We start from the raw sequence: 13,792 nt of genomic DNA on the forward strand, positions 1-13,792 counted from the left end.
CCACAAATTAATTAAATTAATAGATACATTTTTTTTCATTTAGAAAAAGGTTGATTTTGACATTTATCTCCGAAAAAGAAGCTTACACTTAGGTTAATATTATTATTAATTTCTATTAAATATTCATATTGTGTCCGGATTATTTTGAGAATACGACTGATAGGCCCGGCATGGCTAGGTGGTTAAGGCACTCCACCTGTAATCTGAGGGTCACGGGTTCGAATCCCCGTCACACCAAACATACTCGCTCTTTCAGCCGTGGGGCGTTATAATGGTACGATCAATCCCATTAGTCGTTGATAAAAGAGTAGCCAAGAGTTGGCGGTGGATAGTGATGACTAGGTGCCTTCCCTCTAGTCTTACACTGCTACATTAGGGATAGCTAGCACAGATAGCCCTCGAGTAGCTTTGTGCGAAATTCCAAAACAAACAAACTAGTCTTACACTGCAAAATTAGGATGGCTAGCTCAGATAGCCTTCGTGTAGCTTTGCGCGAAATTCAAAACAAACCATAGAAAATAAAAACGGTTGCAGCCTACTTATAGTCATGTAGCAATGCAAAAATAGGCTTAACGAATGTTTTTATATATTTATCATTAACAGCTTAAGCACAAAAAATAAAAACGGTTGCAGCCTACCGAATGTTTCCCTATCGCCTGTTTAACGGAATTTAGGGCAATGTCACGCTACCTGAACTGCGCACTAACAAATATATATTGTTGGAACTCCATAACTGGAGGGAAGAAGAGTCGACGTTTTGGCCTATATGAAACTCCTCATCGTGTAAATCAAATGAAAAATAAGCTTAAGATATATACATCTGCTATTAGCCTAACACGATATTTTCGAAATATAAATTCAACAGTATTTACAAGACCAAAGCCTTTCCATTGATCTTTAACAGAATAAGTTGTTTAAAATAAATGGCTAGTGTTGGAGTTATTCAGTATAGATTAAATAGCTAACACTAAGATGATGAAATAGATCAGAGGAAAGGTTATTAACGGTTAGCTCATACTCAGCAGTTTAATATTTACCAATAACCATTCATTAGCAAATTTGTTGATACCAAGGTACTAAACTAGTTGTTTTCTTTAACAGCGAGTAACATATATCTGTGCATATTATGCATAACAATGACAAAACAAAGAAATGACAGATGACCTTTTTTGTTCTGTGCTTTACATATTTAACACGTATTTGGGTAAGAATTCTAACATGTAGGATTACCTTAATGTTATTTGTCTGTGATAATTTTTTCTATTCTTATTATTAAAAGCATTTCTATAGGTAAATTTCATTTCTCCTAGTATTTTTATAAGTCTATGAATTATTGAAAGATGTCATGTCTCCATATTCCTAAATAATTTGTTGTTCTTTTTTCGCGACATTTTGTTTAATTTTAAAACGTTTGGAATCGAAGGCTTAATAATATTTCGAGTGTTTTTGTGTTTTTTAAAGTTTGTTTTCACAACTGTAGCTCATGGATAAATGTAGATGTATTTTTTTATATATTTAATAAAATGTTTAGTTATGACACCAACATTTTTCCATCATTAAATCACATTTATCGATTATTTACTATGATATATGCTTAACGTATTTATTCAAAAAACGCTGACATCAAAATATATATTGGAACGTGATTTTTCAAAATATGCTATAATAACTTAACTCTGTTTTGGGTTCTTGCCACAGAAGGATTGAGCTTGATCTAATTACTGAACTGATTATTACTATTTTGATTTCTCTAAACTGCAAATGGTATAATATATTACTAGTACAAACATAGTTGACGTAATCTGAGTAAAATATTGTAAAGTTCTGCGAGAATAAAAGAGGAAAAAAGTAAGTTGCAATGCTAGAATCTTGGGTTCGATGTCCCATGTTGGAGAGATAGCCCATTGTGTAGAATTTTGCGTTAACAAGAAAATCACACACTTTTATAAAACATTGTTGTAATCTCACTAAATCCTAATATGATATTATTGTAATCTAAAGCTCTTCGAAAGGCATGAAAGAGTAGTGGGGATGGGAGTATAACCGAGATGTGTGACTGTAAGTCAATATAAACAAAAGAGTACACCTTTTATAATTTCGCTCAAATAGTTATTTGATAACTGACAAGTAACCCTATATTCTTTTTTAAGGAGTGAAGTAAACACAAGTATTAATAAATACAGAGAGGTTTATGTTCCAAACAGCTGATTTTGTTAAATTTTCTTTTTGTTATCGAAGGTGGTTTTTCTTAAAATGCTTTTTTCCTTGTTAAATTTCATCGAAGTCAAAAACGTTTCACAGGTATGTTACATTTTTACACTTTCATGTCTGTAAGACGGTCTGTGTAAACACTCGCGAGTACTGTAACTAAGAAATTAAAATTGATATAGAACATTATAATAGCTGTTTTATACCTTAATGAAGAAGGTTGTTTAAATAAAATTATTGCTGTTTTGGCTGAATAAGATGTTATTACGTTAAACATCGCTTTTAACATCTGACAAACAAGTATGTACTGTCTTAGTAATAAACTTGTCTGTTATGTTTGTTTGAAACATGACGTATTTCAGAAATGCTCTCACTGTGCCATCTTTAATCATCAGTAGTACGAATATTGGAAGTAAGTGACTTTTAATCACAATAAACTCTATATAACACATTATAATCGCTGTACACATATTTCTATAGATTATCTTTGAACTTTTCTCAAATAAAAGTTTTAAATTGGAACTTGAACAGTGGTCACGTAAAAGTTTCAACGTAAAACGAGGGCTAAGGCAAACTGTTCTCACCTAAGTTCTGAACTAATCTCTCATGATTACAAAAACATAAATTTTATACATTTAAGATACTATATACAGTTATACATGAAAACTGCTTAAAATTAATTCAAAGCAAAATCGACAGTTTTTAATGTCCATGTTTCTCCAGATAGGATTTTTAAATAGTGTTAACTATTTTTAAATATTTTCTTTGTAAAAGCCGAGCGTATTTTCTCTTCAGGTTACAACTAGCTGCTTCAGCCTAATTATAATAATATTTAAATCTAAATTCCATTCACTCTATTGGTTGTAATAAAATGAAACATGAAACAGTTTGGCATGCATAAATTTTACAGGCGATTCTACTTGAGCAAGTATTTCTTGTTTACAAACTCAGAACTATCCTGCCTGTTTCAAGAAACAAGATGGCAAAATTCACATTGATGACCTTTGTAACTGTCTAGTTTTTAAAAGATTCTATTTCTTCAAAACGATGTTCATTGTCTTCTGTACAAAAGGAAAGTGTTTTCTGTTTTAGACTGGCATGATGACAGTGACTTCTGTGAAAAAAAAATATATATATAATTATATATATTATAAAATTTATAATATAACTGAAGATTATAATTTTAAAAAAACACTATTCCTTAAAAACAAACACTCGATAGGTAGAAATATATACATATAACTAAAATATTTTCTATGCCAAGGGAACAAAAGGTCAATGACATTAAATACATTTACTGTTGTTGAGATTATAATAAGTAATGTCTTTTGTATTATTATTATTACAACAAATCAAAAAAACGTCACCATATAATTTTCATATTATTATTATACTATTCTAAGTTATTTTTTTTTGTAATCGTCAACCTCTCCATAACTCGCCTGTGATGACCATTACATAAAAAATACATTATTTAACATTTACAACAATTTGTTTTAATGGAATAGTAGGTCCTGATGGCAGTTTATAAATGAAAGCAACAACTGTTTCACTACAATGATTACATTAGTATATAGGAACAGTTATTTATATTGAGACCAAACTGATATTTCGTGGAAAACATAGGAGTTGGTCTAGTCGTTAACACTTAACACTAAAGTGTACAAATCACATTTGATGTTTATTTTACTCTTTACTTCAGTGAGGAAGGTAAACGCTTCATGTTTACTAATAATTTTCATTATTTTTCTTACATACAAATCTCTAACTGTTCTAACAATAAAACGTTTACTAAGGAATGAGGTTAAACTTATTTTGTTCTGCTACTTACTTTTTAGAATACTTCTTTTTGGTTTTACGTGAATTCTCTTATGAAAAAAAATTATTGTATAGTAGAATACGCCAACTAAAAGTGGGTGGCGATCTTTTCTTTAGGCGGATCATATGATACATGAAGGATTTATCTTCCTCGTCTTTTATCAGAATGAGCAACAATGATGTGGGTTGTACATGTATGTTGAGATGGATGGCACAACAGAGTTTCATATATAGTCTGTGGTGTCACAGTCTGGAACAAGTTACAGATCTAAAACAGAGTTAGATCTCAAGTAAATCATTGTCTAATCGAACTGTGTATAATTTGCCACATCCTTTTACAGACTGCCATTCACCATTGTATCATGTATTTAATATTAGAATTGCCAACTAGTTATTTTACTTTACACTGATAATTTAGCGACAGTTCGTGGTAGAGGAGAGTAAATATCAGATACAATATACAGAGATACGGTGAGAAAACTGTAGATGTGTATTTCAGAGGTTCTAAAGGCTATGCTATTGTAGTGTATAAACTGTAAGGCAGACAAAATTATTTCGATTATTCACATGGATATCACATTGCACTTTGACTTGTTAGAGTATGAGTCAGACTAGTGTTATAAATGTCTGACAAATCTTTAGTACAAATAATGTTGTAACACATCTGATTTTTTGTGTACAAAAAGTATCATATTTCGTATAGATAAACATAGAGAATTTAAGATTATAATACCCAAATCCAAATTATTTATTCAATATGAGTGTGTCCAACATAGTAATTCAATTCACATTTAGTTAATCTGAAGGAAAAAACAGCATAACCAGAAGTACCACAAAATGAGGTAGTATGGTACCATAATTGCAGGATATATTTTTACAGCTTTCTGTCTTCTTGATGATTACATTTTACTTTGTTCTTCTTAACTCTTGTATAATTTAGTTTCAAAATACTTATACAAGATGTTATTGCATTTTAAACTAGATGAATGATTTATAATCAAGAGGACGTGTTTGTCACTTGGGATAGACGACTGTCTAAGAAAGTGATAAGGTCTCAGAGAAGTTTTCTTCTAAATTCCTGTCTTTCACTTCTGCCAATATCCATAACCGTAATCTTAATACATACACAGACTAATTAAGGGGAAAAGACCAGTACGAGATGTCCATAACTACTGACTGAGTTCTATCACCAGAGGGTTGACCTCAGGGCAAAGGGAACACAATTGATTGCAAGTAGGCATGATGACTTCAGTCTGAAACCAAATGGAGCAGTATGTATCAAATTCCCAGGCATTTATCAACCATTATATCACAAACCTGACATTTGGTGATGTCAACTAAGATTAAATGAAAGAGACTGCAGGTGCCACTGGTGAATGGCATACATCAACCCAACCTGTTTTGCTGCCAAGTAAAACAACAGGCATCAAATGATAAATATGGTGACCTTTCGAGGAGCCATAAGTCTTACTGTGACTGGATGAATGCTTCCAGTGTGACTATTGGCCATTGAGAAACCTTTGGTCACACATGGCCTATGCATGAGATGTTTTCAGCAACTACTTGTTTTGTCTCTTAGGGTTAAGGATCTAACATTTATACAAATATAGGGAGCCCTGAGCACATGTACTGTAATGCACTCCAACATTTAGGAAATTTCAGCCTCATGTTAACTGAGACTGTGGAAACATGCTGCTGTTGGCACGGTAAGTACCTTTGAGTGAAGTTAGAAATATTTCTTCCCCAATATTCACGATGGGACTAAAGAAGACTCAAATAATTTAATGCAAACGTCTATTCAGTTAATCGATTAGAAAGGCTGAATTCAAGAAAAAGCAAAGCAATGCCTATTATTAAGTCTGGTACTTGACTCTTGCATTTAAGTCATATTCAGTCACTGTTACACAATTGAACAAGTTGTGCTGAAAGTTTAATTCAATAAAGAATCATGCTATTCGTTGGGTTAAATTTAAGGTCTGAAAGAGAGGGTCCTACAGAGGGCTTGTCTACTTATATGAGCAATCTTACCCACCTATGTAAGAAGGCATATTCTGCTAAAGTATCAGAAAATAATGAGAATAGTCTTGTTCAAAGGTTTATTAAGGGACTATCAAGTTAGATAATATTGCATCAACTGGCTGTGAAGGACGTTTTCATGCAGAAGGAAGCAGTAACTATGTAGACTAGGTTTGAGATGATATCTTTCATCAAGTGACAAGAGAGGAAGAAGTCCACACTGGTAGTGCCTATACTTTATTTATACAGTCTCATGGGATTCTAGGTAATTCTATATATCCATTGGTAATTAGTAATTATTTTTTATTCCAAAAATGTACAAAATCGTGTGACACTAGACATCAAATAATAATACACTGGATTGGATGTAACACATAAATGATATTAATAATAACAAAGATAACTTATGAATTGATATGGAAGGGAGCCATGAAGTTTTAAGAGATATTAACAATAAAAGTACAACTTTAATTCAGATTTTACAACTGTACATAAACTTGGCCTATTCTGCTTTTATGAAATGAAATATAACTTAGAGATGAGTAAACCGAATACAACTTAAACATAAAATACTAAATTTTACAGGCAAATTATAAAAGTAAATTCAACGATTCTGCAAAACTCCACACATATTTAAACATTCCACAGTCAGTGGTTCTTTCCATAATTGTTTCTGAAATCATGGAATCACAACCCATCCTAGGGAGTGAATATTGGGATAATGTAACAGCAAATGTCTGTAGTTATTTAGGACAGTTATTTTAACAAAATGTCTAACAATACAAGGATATATTACAGATATGTTGATATAAATAAATATATATATATATATATATATGTTACATATATATTTATATGGTTGCATACACATCTGATGATGTATATACTTGTATGTTCTGTTGTACACACACATAAGGACGTTACATAATGTTACTTATAAAAGTTGTATAACAACATCAATTACACATAAAAATGTTAAAGCATTAAGGTTGTAAGTAAGCTTCTATTACTAATCTGTGAAACATTATTGCAAATATAGCATTAAATATTTTCATTGATGTTAACAAAAGAATATTTTCAGTTATAACATTGAAATATTCAGCAAGAAGTGAATGTAAGCTCACACTATAATGAGAGAAAATCCTGATATCTGATACTTTGGATAATAGTTTGCATAAAACAAAGACACTTGTAGGAGATCAGGTGCTGTAGGCATGTCGTCATTTTAAATCCCATTATGCTCAGTCCTTTTTCTCTATGAAAAGCATAATCCGAAAAGTTTCCATTTGATTAACTTTTAATCAAATCACACTGAAGATCAACCACTTTATTTATATTGGTAGAAAACTGAGATTAAAAACAAAATTCAACACTAGAATAGTGAGACAGGTAGAAGATCTTGACATTTGGATCTAGCTTGAGAAACTGTTTGATGTAAATGTTAGGTTGATTATTGCAAAAGTAATGAAAAAAGTAGAACAGGGCGGTTTCCTTGTGACTGCCTTTTTAGTTGTTTTTTTCCACTCATAGAGCGATTCAAAAATAAATTACAGTTCTAATAGGAGTAAACAGTAGGTTGGCAGTTATGTAATTAACTAACGAATTATGTGGAAGAAGAATTACGCTTGTCCCTCTGTTATAAATAAACTGTATCTTCACGTAATTATCTTGAAATTCTTCTCGATAAAAAGAAACTCAGGTATCAGTGTTCTATAGCTGCAATATTTATAATCCACGATATATATTTTTAAAAGTATAAGAAATGTTACAAGAGATGAAAATGATCATATTCAAACCAATACATAAAAATTTAAAAAAAAAACTATACACAACGGGAAAGATTATCTACATGACAAAAGTAATTTAAAAATAAGCTCATATTTTTCTGTAATAGAACTTTCATAGGGTAAATTTACAAAATTGATATTGTCCATTGACACATCCTCACTTTTTAGATGCGGATCGGATCTATGTAAGCCTCTGCACAATTTTGATATTAGTTTGTTTTATTTCACTATTTTGCTTCAATGTTTTTATATGAACGTCATTATTAAACAACTTCAGTATTATTATGCTATTTATTATTATGAAATGTGATAAATGCCAAAAGACGATATTGTTTAGAGATGGCGCTAGCTACATTCTTCTAGAATTTATTTATGTTAAGTTGTCAAGAGTTTTAACTTTTTACTTCGTGCTACAAATGTAGAAAATACAAGATGAACATATTTCAGTGCATATTTAATTGTATGTATACCATACGCGTATGTATGAGACAATAAATATTAATTTATTCAGTAGAACAACAATACTGTTACACATAAGTAGTTATGTTATCAAATGAAGCTGACACTTCAGTCTTTATGGTACCAATGGTGTTTAATAAAGATTTTCTCTTAAGTAGTAGTTTTTAGACTCAGACTGGAGTAATGTTAATTCGACGTTATTTTAGTTATACCGAAGTAATAAAGATTTCTCACAAGTTGTGAGAATTTATTATGATCCAAAGAGAAAAGGCTCATATGAGGACTACAGAATAGCGATCTAAGAAAATACCTTCAATGAGGAAAGGTCACTTTTGTCAAATATTACAACAGATTACAATGAAACTAACAGAAGTCATCCAAACTACGATCTTTATCTATATTTAAATTCTGGCAGGCCCGGCATGGCCAGGTGGGTTAATGCGTTCGACTCATAATCTGAGGGTCGCGGGTTCGAATCCTTTTCGCACCAAATATGCTCGCCATTTCAGCTGTGGGAATGTTATAACATCACAGTCAATCCCACTATTCGTTGATAAAAGAGTAGCCCAAGAGATGGAGGTGGGCGGTGATGACTAGCTGCCTTCTCTCTAGTTTTACACTGCTAAATTAGGGACGGCTAGCGCATATAGCTCTTGAGTAGCTTTGCACGAAATTAAAAAAAAAAAGTTCAATCCTGGTGCATCCTAGAGACATCCAGGTTGTACAAACTATAGGTATTTAAGGTTGAGCATCAGATCAAGAGAAATAATCATGCTAAGTGTGTACTGTTATGAAAACGTACCCGGGAAAAATAGTTTGTACTTGACAAGTACCAGATGACTGATGCTAATATGAACTACTATACCAGTTATAACAGAACAAATCTAATTAATCTTATAGAGCTTCCACCCACTTGCAGCAGAAAAAAGATCGGATGAAATACGTCTTGAAGTTAAATGATGACGAATACTTTTAAAGTCACTGATCAAGTATCAGTATGATGATGCGTACTCAAGGATGCTTTGTTTGAGGAAGACTTATGTAAGGTCTGCGAAAATATGTTTGGTGACATAATGACACGACGATTACTCATCACATATTCCAAAGTTATGTTGAAGAGATTCGCTCTTGGTTACAACAATAAGACGTGGCGTTGTCGATAGAGAATATAGAAGTTCATTGTACCTTCTTAATGAGCTGAATGTAAAACACAAACGTTATTCTTTCTACGAAATGGATGTAACCAGTATCTTACAGAGTTACGAAAATTTTCAAGACTCATTTCACAAGTGCTTTGAGTGTTAGAAACAATAAATAGTCATATGAAACTACTGAGCATGTTACTCACAAACCTGTAGCTATTGTCGTTGTTGTTTTAGCGTTTCTTGCAATTATCTGCTTTAACATAAAATATCGAAGTTGATTCTACTCTTCACAATGCATGCACGAGCTGATAAAACAATTAACAATTAATTTCGTTAATGGATCGTTGAGGAAAAACGATTAAAGCATATGGTGTGGCTTTGGACATTTTACAGTTTCCTGAATAATGTAAGCAGTTACTGACACTGTTTATTCCAGATGAAGTAGGAAGTATCATAGATGGACTATGTGACGTTTGGTATAAGTAGTGAAAGAATCGGTTTTATCTCTGTAAAAATACACGCCCAACACGTATCACTTAAGTGTACTTCCTTTGAATGTGCGTTTTACATATAGCAAAGTCTCATCTGGCTACCTGCTATGTCCACCGAAGGGAAGCGAACCTCTGCTTTTAGCATTGTAAATCTACAGACTTGCCGCTGTTCCAGGGGGGTACGCACTTCCTCTGAATTCTGATTCCATGTCTGATGATGTTCAGGATGTTGTTGCAGTCACTGATGACCTTCTGATAAATTACTGAACAATGATTGAAGGTGGTGTGTGAGCCCTTATTGTTAACGGTATGTGAAATGTGACATTTTTATAAGTGAATTACTAACAATAAAGTTTTTCAATATTTGCAGGACAAAGAGAAAATATATGTAAAAAATAAATTCGTAGCTGTTGTAGCTTAAAGACTAAGAAAAGAATAATAGGATAATACTTTTGATTTTTACTACTTTTGACGTTGTCATTAATGGTTATAGCACACTAGGCTAGATCATTGTAATATTTTTGTCAAAATGCTTGATATTTCTCATTAATGCAAATATACAAATAATAATGGTAAATACAGCAACTACACAACGATTGTAGGGCATAACATGAAACGGTTGTAAACTTCGGCGAATACATTTGAATTACCTTGTTTATAAATCTCAATCTTGTTAACCTGATCTGTCTATACGTATATTTATAAATTATACTACAAAATTACATACATACCGTTTATCCTAGAGGGCGCTGCAGAAAGGAACAAAGGTTACGAGATGTCCATACTAGCCAATTCCAATGTATCCACCAACAGTTGACACAAGGATAACCATCAGTACGGCCAAGCAAATGAACATTATAATTTTTTTCTGTTTTGAGGTAAGAAATAACCATCTCAAATTTCAAAACATTTACTAATGACTTTTGTATACAAATGTCTATGAATACAAAATAACTACTAAGACGAAATTTAGAAAGAAAAACATAATTTACATCTAAGAAAGCAATAAGATTTAAAATAATGATTAATATCTTAATAATTTAGTTATAAAAAGAACCGTCTCATTAGAACAAATAATAACTGTAGGGCATAATGTGGTACACTTTGGAACTTTGGGGCTAAATGTAAACATAAATCGCAACACATTATTCGAGTTACTACTTGTCACTGGTTTCGAATACTTCTACCTCTCATCAATTACCTTGAACAACATAAAGTCGAAAGAAGACTCTTATATAGTGGTGGAATGTATACCATATAGGCTTGGCATGGCCAGGTGGATTAAGGTGTTCGACTTGTAATCTAAGGGTCACGGGTTCAAATCCCCATCGCACCAAACATGCTCGCCCTTTCAGCCGTGGGAGCGTTATTATGTAACGGTCAATCCAATTATTCGTTGGTAGAAGAGTAGCCCAAGAGTTGGCGGTGAGTGGTGATTACTAGCTGCCTTCTCTCTAGTCTTACACTACTAAATTAGGGACGGCTAGCGCAGATAGCCCTCGTGTAGTTTTGCGCGAAATTCAAACAAAAACAAACAAACGTATACAATATGTGTGGTCTTTTGCTCACACAGTAATTTTATATTTATATAAGAATTTCAAAAATATACAGCATTGATGTTACTAGTTTACATTTGTAAATTATTCGCTCAGATAAGTTGCTCAAAATACCAAAAAATAAATTTAAAACCCAATTTATTATTTGATTTATATTTTTTACAATATTTTTCTGTATATCAAAGTTTGTCTGATTGAGTAATTCGCAAGAGAATAAATTAGTTGTATCAATGTTACACATTCTTTACATTCCTATATAAATATTGGATTACAATGTTAGTGAAAAACATTTCAAAACCTCATCCAATTTATGATTGTTGAACAATAATTTTTTCTGTTTGAAACTGAACTGCCAAGCAGCTTCCCCTGAATCCACAGAATAAAAAGCTAGTTACGTTCTACAAAGGCAGTAGTAATATGTAGATAATACCATAAAAACGGCTGCCCTACCTTACATGTTCTTGCTTAATTACATATCTATATAAGCAACAAGCTTGCGTTTGTTTACACAGAACGTTTCTCGCAAATTTCTCGATCGATTGGTACAAATCTCACAAATCCAAGGTGTTCGGATAACATATTGATTTGTTTCATTCAGAATAATTTTACCTGTTGTTTGCTCGGTCAAACGTTTTGATGCAACGAGGATGCTGTACGATGACACATGTCTGTGTCATCACGTGATGACTGACTTCAACTGGCTTCGATTTCAGTTTTGTTTTTCTTTACTTGCAAAATATTTCACACGAACTACATTTAACATGCGCGTAATTTCCTAAAACAAAAACATTGCACTAAATGCAATTGTTATGAGCTTTCTTGACTTAGGTCTAAAATACGCATGGAGAATTCGTTAAAAAACCCATGTGCATATTATTTGAACACGCATCAGACGTTTCTACTTATTCAGGTAAGAATGTCTTCATTACAACTTTACTTTGTAATAATTTACCTTCGATTCGTTTCATAGACTGCTATAAACACCTTTTAACGACTTTGTTCTTTATTATTGTGGGTTCTATTCTTAGTTTTTGTGAGTTTCTTTGTTTCAACCATATCATACACTGTACATCTATAATTGTTTCATACTCTGTACGTTATTATAAATACCATTACGATTCATTATTTTTCACTTGCATGTTTATGAAATAAAGTTACGTGTATGTAATTTCAATAAATAAAAATGCATCTCCCTGAGTTTGTTTGTCTGGCCAAGTAAATGATTTAGCCGCTACATTGTGACTCATGGAAAGGCTCTGGGTTTTTCAAGCACAAACCTTTATCTCTTAGCTACGTCATCTCTTGACCGATTTGACATCTAATTACAGTTTTCGACTCGGGAGGTCGAACCCTTTCGACTGATGTACTTGACCACGTTTAAGGTCTCATAGATTAATTTACTGTAATCCTGTCTAAAAGAATTTTAATTTGAGGGTAAACGAATAATGATCTTGACGAGTAACAATATCGAATCAGCACATGCGTGTTCCACGCTCCATGTTCCTGGCGCACAAAAGTGTAGTTAATAAAACGTAAATACATATATTGTAGAATAATGTACTTTAATTCTTCCTAAACGAATTTCAAGTGTCGCGGGTATTGAAGATCCCATTTTGTTTCAATTAGACTAGGATTTACAGAGCCAAAACATAATACCTACAAGAAAGCATACTTTAAAGGTCTTGCGCGAACATGATAGAATAAGGAAAATTCAAGTAAACAACATGAGCACCACCGCAAATATTTTGCTGATCGCGACTAGTATTTAAAGAATTGCTTCATTTCAAGTTTAAAAAATGCCACATTTTCTGGTAAACATTGTTACCCATAAAGTGATCTAGTACAAGTCTTACATACATTTTAACCCTCCCTTTCCAAAAGTAAGCTCTGCTTCCTTCGCCAATATGTACATGCACTTTAACCCTCTCTCTCAAAGTAAGCTCTCCTTCCTTTGCCTATATTACATGCACTTTAACCCTCTCTCTCCAAAAGTAAGCTCTGCTTCCTTCGCCTATATGTACATATATTTTCTAAACATGCAGATTTAATAAAGTTCCTCACAGTTTAATTTTTTTTTAAAAAACACTTCATTATGACTAATTATATAGTAATACAATACAATAAATTTCAGACTCAAACCTAATTCTGATTAAAATCGAGATACAAAGTAAAAGATGTGTTAAAAGTAAATTGAATGCTATCTACTCAATACTTAATTGTAGTTTATATGTGTGTCACAATACTATACATATACAAATCCACTTTTCTCTGATGAAGATAGGTGTGTTTTTCTCTTATAGCAAAACCACATC

General features: G+C 32.4%; 1 protein-coding gene across 1 annotated transcript in view; it reads right to left on the bottom strand.

Annotated features, from left to right (window-relative positions):
• Positions 1 to 2,671: 2,671 nt before the first annotated feature.
• The window catches only part of LOC143237807 (syntaxin-like), a 104,203-nt gene continuing 93,082 nt past the window's right edge, over positions 2,672 to 13,792 (bottom strand). The window contains exons 11-12 of the mRNA XM_076477419.1: positions 10,656 to 10,792; positions 2,672 to 3,322 (exon numbers count right to left, since the gene is read on the bottom strand). Of these exons, the coding sequence (XP_076333534.1) occupies positions 10,709 to 10,792 (84 nt within the window). The 3' untranslated portion in view covers positions 2,672 to 3,322; positions 10,656 to 10,708. The remainder of the gene's footprint in view (positions 3,323 to 10,655; positions 10,793 to 13,792) is intronic.

This window comes from Tachypleus tridentatus, chromosome 13 (assembly GCF_004210375.1).
Source record: "Tachypleus tridentatus isolate NWPU-2018 chromosome 13, ASM421037v1, whole genome shotgun sequence".
Taxonomy (NCBI): Eukaryota; Metazoa; Arthropoda; class Merostomata; order Xiphosura; family Limulidae; genus Tachypleus; species Tachypleus tridentatus.